The sequence below is a fragment of the Micromesistius poutassou genome, assembly GCF_964030765.1.
Source record: "Micromesistius poutassou genome assembly, chromosome: 3".
Classification (NCBI taxonomy): Eukaryota; Metazoa; Chordata; class Actinopteri; order Gadiformes; family Gadidae; genus Micromesistius; species Micromesistius poutassou.
In genome coordinates this window covers 21,054,028-21,063,922 of record NC_140273.1, presented here as the reverse complement: position 1 = coordinate 21,063,922, position 9,895 = coordinate 21,054,028, and the positions used below count along the sequence as shown (strand labels likewise).

Here is a 9,895-nt window from a genome sequence, read left to right as displayed (position 1 = left end):
GAGTACCTGGGGAGCTTCGACCACTATGCAACATAAACAGCCCCCCAGGACCGGCCCCCCTGCTCAGTGCACTCCCCTAGGCCTGTGTCTGCAGCAGCTCTAGAGCAGTGCACTCTGCGCCCACAGGGTGCCCTCCCCCCCTCACCCCCCCCCCCCCCCCCCCCCCCCCGACCACCTCCCCCCTCTCCCAAGAGATTATATCCCCCCCTACATCACAGAGCGTGTACAGGGGGGGGGGGGAACCACGCACCCTGACTGAGCACCTCTTCTTGAGCCATAGCCGTCTGCTGGACCAGAGGTGCTGACCCCGCCACACCCCCAAAGCCCAGAATCAACCCACCGGTCTTGCTGGACGGGGTGGAAGACAAAAAGAAGAATTATAGTAATAAATCCATCATGTTTTAGTTCTGGTTGTGTGTGAGAAGCCATGGGGTTGCATGATGATGTGAAGGTCGTGTTCCACGCAGCACCAGAGTAGCACCACCAGCCCACAGACCACAGGAGAGTACCTGCAGTGTTGGTCGACCTCGGGGAGAGCCCAGAACCTTCTCGCTGGTTCTTTCAGTGTGTTTTTTTGGGGGGACACCATCTAGAAATAGCAGCTCGGATCAGCATCATATCCCAGCCTCGCGGACAGAGCCGTCAGCCACCGGAGAGAGACTTGTGCGGAAGATAAATTGCCAATAGGACACGGACGTTACCCAAACACAAACACATCCAAATCAAAAAAGACTCAAGATGTTGTTTCGTTTTGGAAACAGACTCTCGTTTCCTGCGAGTGAAAAAAAAAAAAAAAAAAAAAGAAAAGACAATATTTCTACCGTACCGTTATCAAACAGAGATGAACAAATACAAAAACACCATTTCAACCTTATTGTCCACATTTTCAGATAAAAAGCAGATCTATATGGGACGGGCCCGACGGTGTACCACCATGTTAAACATCCATTTAGGTTTTTAAATATCCCCGCAAAATGTGTATCTCCATTTTCCTTGTTGCTGTTGTAGTTTTTTTTTACTGACTTTTGACCTTGGCGCGTCACCCGCCGGCAAGGTTGCAAAATGTTTTCTTTTTGTATTCTGCCGACTTTTCTTTTCCCTGCGGTACGGTTCTCAATGTGTACAATCAGAGTCAGTGTGAACGTGTTCACAGAGCAGTGTTAGCCAACGCCGCCGTTAGCCGCTACACTCATGTCTACTAGCACACAATGTACCACCACACACACACACACACACACACACACACACACACACCCACACCCACACGCACACACACAGCGTCGCTACAAAACCTACCAAGCCGTGTTATATGTGATCGATGTGTGTGTGTGTGTGTGCACGTTTTGGCGGCGCACAACGGACACACTACAGTGTTGAGACCTGCAGATCCCCCCCAGACACGCACTCCTAACATGTGCTTTTTGTGCAGGTGCAGACCACTTCCATATTTATATATCACATAAGACAGAAAAGAATGCACAAAATAATAGGTTTTATTAAAAATATGAATATAAATATGTCCAGAAAAAAGATTTTGTTTTTCCAAGCAGGGACGTGGGGGGTGGGGGGGCGGGGGGGGCGGGGGGTGAAGACGAGTGGGAGGAAGGTAAAGGGCAGGAAGATTATAATTCATTATTGAAGGGCACACAAATTATCTTTCTCACTGGAATGCTCACATGTATGAATTTCCTCTCTGTCTGATTCAGTGTGCAATAAGTAGATGTATTATTAGTAGATATATTTTTGTGTCAAGTCACTAACTACAGTTATATGCCATGATTATGATGTTGATGATGACGATGATGATAATAACGATCTTTTTCCAAACAAAACAAGGGGTGTACTGCTCTCTGCACCATTCAATATGACCTCTGACCTGGGAAGTTAATCGTTGTCATGTCACGACGCCAGTCGATGATGTCGTCCATCTGTGTCACATGGAAAACAGCGAATCAATTCAACTACAAACAGCATCTAATAAGAATTTTAATTTTAGATTTCTAGTGCCTTATATTACACGCCTATTTTGATATAGTTACTTTAAAGGTTTATGTTGTACGTGTGTGCGTGTGTGTGTGGCTGCGTGGTTGTGATAAGAATGTCACTGTATGATTTTGTTACGTTGTGTATTAGATATGTTTTGTGTGTTCTGTTAGTGAAATAGTTTATGGGAGAATTGATCTGGACTGGTTGTTTGAAATCAAGCAAAGAAAACATTGTATTTCTTTTCATCCATCCAATCATTTCAACAGTTTCCCCCCCGAAAGGAAAAACGAAAGAAAGGGATTGGGAGTAAAGCGTTTAAGCTGTGTCCCTCGCATACTAAACACATTTACCCACTTCTCTTACTGGGACTCTTGCACAAGGAATGTGTATATACCTTTATAAGACAACTTCTGTCCGGCGGCCGTCGTTCTCCGACAGACGTCCAATGTTGGCAACGACTGTGAGTGGGCTGCAGGAGCAAAGGCCACAGTAACTTAGCATGTAGTATTCTAGTGTGTAGAGCTGGACTGTGGAGGTTCTTGTTTGAAAAAGAGAAACATGACAAAGCCACGTTCTTTTGTACGCGGTCACGAGTCCCACCTTGAACCCTGGCATACCTAGACCGTGAGTCATGCAGAGTTTCAGTTTCGTTTCTCTGTGTTTGCATCTCCATGTATTTTCCTTTACTGACAAAGGCTGCGAGACGTTTTGGGTGCTAGTGTTGTCTGTACAAAGACACAGAGCTTACATAGGGATTTTTATTCTATATACATACATCTATATATATATAAATATATATATATATATATATATATACATACATCTATATAAATATATATCTTTGTACATCTTTATATAAATATATCTATCTTTGTACATCTTTATATATATGTGTATATATATAGATATATATAGATATATAAAGATATATATATATATATATATATACACTCACAAATCGTATTCATTCATGTGTCACCGTGCAAGGGACCCGGTTGCAGTCGTCCCCATCTTACAGAAGCCCTGTTGTTGTTTTGAATATGCATGGTACCACTTTTGAGATGCCCCCCGCCCTGGTCGCACCTGTGAAGGGAAGACTTGCACTTTCTCTCTTTGTACTATGCACTAGTAACACTCTCGTAGCCCACAAGTCCCCTAAAGGAGTTGCACTTGAAATCATGAGGAAAGTCAACCCCTGTTATACTCACACGGCTGTGTAAATGTAAATAACACACGACACAGAGGATCATCCGCTAAAAGAGAGAAATACGTTATTAAATGTGGTTGGTTTATAGAGTGATACAACGGGAGTACACACCTCAAGTCACCGATTGTGAGACACGCCGATGTGCAATACGTCACATTGAGAATTTATTGTCACAAAGTGTTATATAACCCCTCCCCCAAATGATATTATGTAGATGGATAAAACTGGAGTTTATAAATTGTATGAAGACAAAAAAAACTATGGTGTTACATGAATCAGTTCCAATTGGTCTGTAAATGTACGCTTTTATTTGTTTATTTATTTCCTACTCCGAGTAAAACAAGTGCTTTTTATTTTCTTACATTGGTTCTCGGAGTCTGCGAAATGGGGAAAAAAGAGGTCTGTATGGATTTCTGTTCTGTGTCAACACAAGTTTTATTTGTTACAATTAAACTCAAGTGAAATGACTTCTTGTTCTATCTGTAATGATTAACGTCGTTCCTGTAGTGACGTGACGGTATGTCACCACAGCCACCATCTTGTGAGGCAGAACCAGCAGTGGCCTCTAAACATGGCGCCTTCCCTACGGTGGAACACTGCCAATGGCACACACACTTGGAACAATTATTTATAGCTCCATTTCAGCTTTTTTTTCACAGCAAACAAGAGCAAATAATGAACAATAAATCAGATTCTCTATCTAATGAACGTTCAGGTGGGCTCAAAAGTGGTAGTCCTGTTGCTGGGGTGATAGCTTAGCCTTCATCATCTTCATCATCATTCCCAAGTGGGAACTTGGTAACTTCAAAAAATATCTGTCCATGGATGTAGCTTAAAGGTGCACTTGGTCCGCCATTTGTGTTTGCATTTCCATGGCAACGGGCTTCACCCCATGTGACTACCGGAGGCAAAATAAACTAAGTTTAAACTAAGTTCATTTTACTACAAGTGAGCTTTTTAAAACTAAAACAATTAAATAACCAAATAGTAGCTTTTTGTAACTCCTTTTAATAATAATTAAATGTAGCAATAAGGGAGGATGTTTAAAAAATCTAAACATAAACATTCTGAATCCCGCGTGGTATTAATAAATACAAATAATCTGTGTGTGCAGACAGCTCTCACCCCTACCAGGTGATTACTTACCTGCAGGATCAGAACCCTAAAGGAAGACCCGCAATATAATTATTGTTTACTTAGTGATTGTAATGTATTCGTTTGCTATCATTGTTTTGAATCATCGTTTGATACTCTCTTTAATAGGCCGTCTGTCTGTCTGTCTGTCTGTCTGTCTGTCTGTCTGTCTGTCTGTCTACCCAACAGCCTTCCAAGTCAGGGGTCTAAACCTATCTGTCTGCCTGTCTGTCCAGCAGGATGAAACAGGATTAATAACCATTGATTAACATTAGTTTTTGCAGTAATAAGCATTATTATGTAGCATTAGCAGTTAGGGTTAATCCTATTAAATAATGTATACATTACAGTTTTTTTCAATTGCTTAAGCACGATTTTCAAAACAGGGCCAGATTTTTCAAAACACTACACACAATTAGCACAACCACACACACACAATCAACACCTCAGACCCTTTGCAAAATGAAAAACTCTACAACTCTAACTCTAAAACTCTTATAATAATAAACTTTATAATTTATCAAAACCATATTTTGTCACCAAATGAAACACACACGCTTCAAATGACTTAATTCTGTTGGAACCAGTTACACACTGCTGTTGCTAACCTTGAACACTTTAAACAATTCTACTTTTCAGTGAATGGAGTACTGTCCATGAAGTACACAGCCGTCGAAAAGTCCTTATGACAGATGCCACTGAATATCTGCTGAGATTTGGCTGACCTCTTAGTCCAGCCTCCCTCAGCGTGGACATGGACATGGTCGACTAGTGTTGCGCGATTTACATTTGATCAATTTGGTCCTGCGCATGTGTGCACACAAGTAGGTGTGTAGGTGTGCCCATGTGTTTAGTTGTGTGCAAACATGCGTGTGTGTGTGTGTGTGTGTGTGTGGTCTGTGTGTGTGTGTGTGCCTGTACTGTGTGTATGGTATTTATATGGCTGGGGTTAACCCACAGCACACCAATTCCCAAAGTGATTGTGTCCATACAATATGTGTGTTGTGCACACCTGTGTGCATGTGTGTGTGTGCAAGACTGTAAAACAGAAAATGTGCATGAGTTTGCCTTCCTGCCACCAAAGGTCAGCCTGAGGAAGAGAGAGAGAAAGAGAGAGAGGGAGAGAGAGAAAGAGGGAGAGAGTAAGAGAGAGAGAGGGAGAGAGAGAGAGGGAGAAATTTGGTCCTCTTCTTCTTCAAGCACGTTCTCCTGCTTCAGGTCTTCCTCTTCCTCTACCTCCACCTCCACCTCCACCTCTACCTCTACCTCTACCTCCACCTCGACCTCTGGCTGGGCCTCTGTCCCAGGTGATATCGGACCACAATCCCCCCACCCCTCGCCCTGCACTTTGACACTTTAACGCTGGCCATTGCACAATACATTTTGTACATCTCCCTGATTATCCAGTTTTAATTTTACATATATTTATAATATTCTTCAATTGTTAAAACATATATTGTATTTTATTATATTAAATTTTTTAAATTTTTTTATTCTATTGTATTTTTTTTTTTTTTTTACAGTAAGCACAGAAAATATAGTATGTCACACAAACATTTCACTGCATATCCTGTACGAGTATGTGACAGATTAACTGTAAAACCTTTGAATCTTGAATACTCTTCCTCTACCTCCTTCTTCTCCTCTGTTGATTCCCCCTCTCACTCTTATTCAGACTCCATCCATTGGTTAAAGTGAAGGCAGGTGAACTTACCTGCTGCATTTTTTATATTTCTTGAACCCGATTGGGGTGTCTACGATTAAGCAATAATGTGTTTGTGTACCTGATGGCCGTGCTTAACCATAGGTGTGGTCAGTGCTTTGGAATTGCAAGGAAGTGTTATCCAGATATACTTGTGTCTAATGTATGCAAGTGTGTTTAATGTTTTGCAAAAAGTGTGAGGCTGACATTGTGCTTACAGTGGTGCACATCTGGGCCGAGTTTTGCTTCTTGAGTGTAATCGTTTGATAATTGTGATACTTTTAGTGTTTATGAAATCGTAAGAAACTGTAGTACCTAAGTTAACATGAACACCATAAGTACAACACCATTAAGAAATTATTACAGGACAATAATTTAAATATTAGTTTACTAGTTAGTTAATGCTTACTACTGCATCAACTCATGGTAATTAATGGTGAATTAGTAATGGTTAACAAACCCTGATTGTTAGTTATTAAGTGATGTCAGAGACCCAATCTCTGTGCCAACCAAAATGGTGGAATTTAATTGGTCTCTGTCCCAATACAGTATTTGCACTTTTCAGAAATTTCGAGGCCAATTATCATGAATAGCTATTCATAGCTATTATGCGGTTTACATGATGGACTTCTGACTTAACATGATACATTTAACAGTCAAATGAAATCCCTGCCTTGACATTTACTTCTCAACAAACAATATTCCAATAATTAGACAATAGACTAAATATAAAATGACAGCCGACACAAATTATTTAAAAAAAGCAAATATGGATTTTTTTATTGTTTAATGGCAGTTACCAATATTTAATCTATATAGCAAGCCCAAAAATAAATACAGAGATTTAAATAATTCCAACAGTGTGTTTCATAAAACACAGACTGACAGTAGTGTTTCATTTTGACTTGTGAATAGGGCAGACATTAAAACACTATGCCCAACTCAACCTCCTTCCCAAACAACCCTTCCTGGAAAGTTATTATCAGCACGCTGTTCGATTGAACGTGAAGATTCAACATCTTCATGTTCAATGGCGACTCATGTCCCTTGATGTTAAGTTATTCAGCCATCACAAGCAGTAGGGATGACAATTCACCATGCGGACACGCAACAGCACCACATGGAACCAAAGTACAACAAGCAAAGTGCATAAATATAATTACAAAATAAAACCAGATCAGCAGAACCCTGCCAAAAAAGCTACAGTAGATAATCTACTTAGAAAAATCCCAGCTCTTGAAATGTGTTCATTTACAGAGGAAAAACATGTGGTTGTGTCGATTAAAAATGGTGGTGTGACAAAGTTGTGTTTGATTTTGTTTGCTTTTATTCCCTGACAAATGTGATAGGCTAGCTTGGCCGTGATGCGCTCTGTTAGACGGCACCAGAGCGGAGACTCCTCGTCCCTTCAAGAGAGCCTCTGATCCCTGATCCCTGCAGCCCACTGCCCCGCCCGTTATCCTTTGGGTTTTTGATCATGCAACTCAAAACGACTCGACTACAAAAGAAACACTTGAATCGTTGGTGCTTTTCATGATTCCCGCCACCCTGATATGAAACGTTATGGCGGTGGCAAAGCGTGACGATGTCATCCACAGCCGTCAGAGCCCGTCTGTTCGTCCAGCTGATCCACACGCTGAGCCTCGTCGTGCTGGAACTACCTATACACTGATCCCAAACAATGGATAACCCACGGCCCATTCTCCGTCTCAGCATGGAGCAGGGAAAGACTTGATTTAAGGAGAGGGATGGTGGTACAGACTGCCTCGGCCGTTAACACTGTGCACGACCTCTGTGGTGCGGACATTACAGATCCTAGGCTCGCGCACACGCACACACACACACACACACACACACACACACACACACACACACACACACACACACACACACACACACACACACACACACACACACACACACACACACACAAATCCCCTCTCGCAATTCAGTGCATTCACATGTCGTTGATCTGCAGGTGGTTCCAACCCCTTCCTCTTCCTCCTCCTCCTCCTCCTCCTCACAGTGGTCCTCCTCACTTGCCCTTGGGGCTGCGTGGCTCCCAGGAGCTCCTGGCCGACAGAGCCACGTAGTCCTTCTGGAAGCGGGAGTTGGGGGTCCGCTGGCGCTTCCTCTCCACCTGCGTGGTGAAGAAGGTGTCCTGGAAGCGCATGCTGGAGGCCGTGGACTAGAGACACACAGGGAGGAGGGGATTACGCCAGGAAGACAGTCCCCCCGCGCCGTCCGGCCACGGAGAGCTGGGGCCCAACGTGATGGATATGATGGGGTGGGCGAATAATATCTAGTTTGGTACAATAAAAAAGAATACTAATAATCCTACAATGAAATGGAAATAGATTGTCCACTCGTTTGTTTTTAAAGCTGAGCGTCTAAAAAAATGTGAAAGTGTCCCCCTGCTACTTCTTATGCAAAGCTGTCAATGCGTTTCTCGAGAGGGTCACACTCCCCAAAAAGTTCAAAGCCACTGAAGTCGAGCATTCTGTACCAACCGTTTAGCGCGGGGGCGCCCACTCCCCAACATACAAGAGCGCCGGTCATGTCACACCCACCCTGATCTGAGTAAAGGCCGGCCGGGAGTGTGAGCTCCGTCTCTAAAGCGGACCGCAGGGTCGGACACTTACAAGTCTTCCTTTCACCTTTTTAGGCAGGTCTTCCTCCAGGGTGTACACATCCTCCCTCTTGGCCAGAACCTGGGAGCCATCTTCAAACTCAACCTGGGGGGGGGGGGAGGAGGTCATATTTCAGCCATCTTTTACACTTCATCTCCCCTCTGGCGACATTTTACTGCTGATAAACCCCGCGTCGTCTTCTGCACTCACTTTTCCGACGACCTACATTCCACGGCCCTCGGACGCCGAGCCTCTCAAAATGTTCCTACCGGAAGCACGCCTCCCCGTACAATGGAGAGCTGTTCGTCCCCACTCCTCATAAGTGTGCATGGCTCCATGGTGTGTGTGTGTGCGTGTGTGCGTCACGGGGTCAGTTGTGCATGTCTAATGGTTGACGCCCAGCCCCACTAAATAAAGCCTAAGTGGAAGCAGCAGCAGCCTGTCTTTCTGCGCGGTGAATATTTCAGTGAGTTTGAATAATGCAGATTGTCGTCGTCGTCCTCCCTCTCCCTCTCTCCTCCACGGGGCATATATGCAGAGCTCTTCCCCCCACTCTATTGATGTCCGTCCTCCAAACATCATCCAGCCATTTCCCCAGCTATCTGCTCTCTGTTCCTCTCTCTCTATACATAGACCTGGGGAGGTGGTGGGGGGGGGGGGGGGGGGGGGGGGCTGACAACAGGCAGCGCTGGGAAGTGTTGTCAGTTGAGCGAGTTTGAATTCTGTGACCCTCTGGGGCCCCACGAGTCTATATCCTTCCTCCCCGTTGACGTCACCAGGTTAACCGGTACAGTGGATCAAATATGCACGCAAACTCCCATCTCCCCCCCTCCCCCCCCGCTGCCCATTACACTGGAAAAGTAAACCTGCAAACCCCAGGTTGTGCCGCGCGGGTGTGTGTGTGTGTGTGTGCGTGTTCGTGCGTGCGTGCATGTGTGTGTGTGTGTGTGTGTATGCGTGCGGGGCTGGTACCTGGTACATGTGGGTGGTGTTGGACCCCAGGTACTTGGCTCCGTAGTAGAGGCCGTCGGGCCACTTGACCTGCACCGCCTCCCCCACCTCGGGGGGCCCCAGGCTCACACAGTCACGGCTCTGCAGGGGGGGGGGGGGGGGGGGGGGGAGAGCAGCGGGGCTAGGGTTAAGCGCTCGGCAGCGCGTGGTGCAGCGGGGAGAGGAGGCTGAATTCAATAGGTTCAATGGACTATTAGTGTCAGTCACAGCAGCTGTCAGCGCCAT

General features: G+C 44.6%; 2 protein-coding genes across 5 annotated transcripts in view; one reads left to right on the top strand and one right to left on the bottom strand.

Moving 5' to 3' along the window:
• LOC311341144 (receptor-type tyrosine-protein phosphatase delta-like) overlaps positions 1-132 on the top strand; it is a gene marked incomplete at its 5' end in the record, with an annotated part of 134,450 nt that extends 134,318 nt beyond the window's left edge. The window contains one exon of the mRNA XM_084466038.1: positions 1-132. This exon is cut by the window's left edge and continues 33 nt beyond it. Within this exon, the coding sequence (XP_084322164.1) occupies positions 1-36 (36 nt within the window). The 3' untranslated portion in view covers positions 37-132.
• A 6,660-nt stretch (positions 133-6,792) lies between these two features.
• Positions 6,793-9,895, bottom strand: part of kdm4c (lysine (K)-specific demethylase 4C) — a 29,033-nt gene continuing 25,930 nt past the window's right edge. For 3 of the 4 annotated variants that reach the window (XM_084465907.1, XM_084465909.1, XM_084465908.1), the window contains exons 20-22: positions 9,632-9,751; positions 8,672-8,764; positions 6,793-8,217 (exon numbers count right to left, since the gene is read on the bottom strand). In XM_084465907.1, coding sequence (XP_084322033.1) covers positions 8,065-8,217; positions 8,672-8,764; positions 9,632-9,751 — 366 coding nt within the window. In that variant the 3' untranslated portion in view covers positions 6,793-8,064. The remainder of the gene's footprint in view (positions 8,218-8,671; positions 8,765-9,631; positions 9,752-9,895) is intronic. The other variant, XM_084465910.1, reaches the window with a different exon arrangement.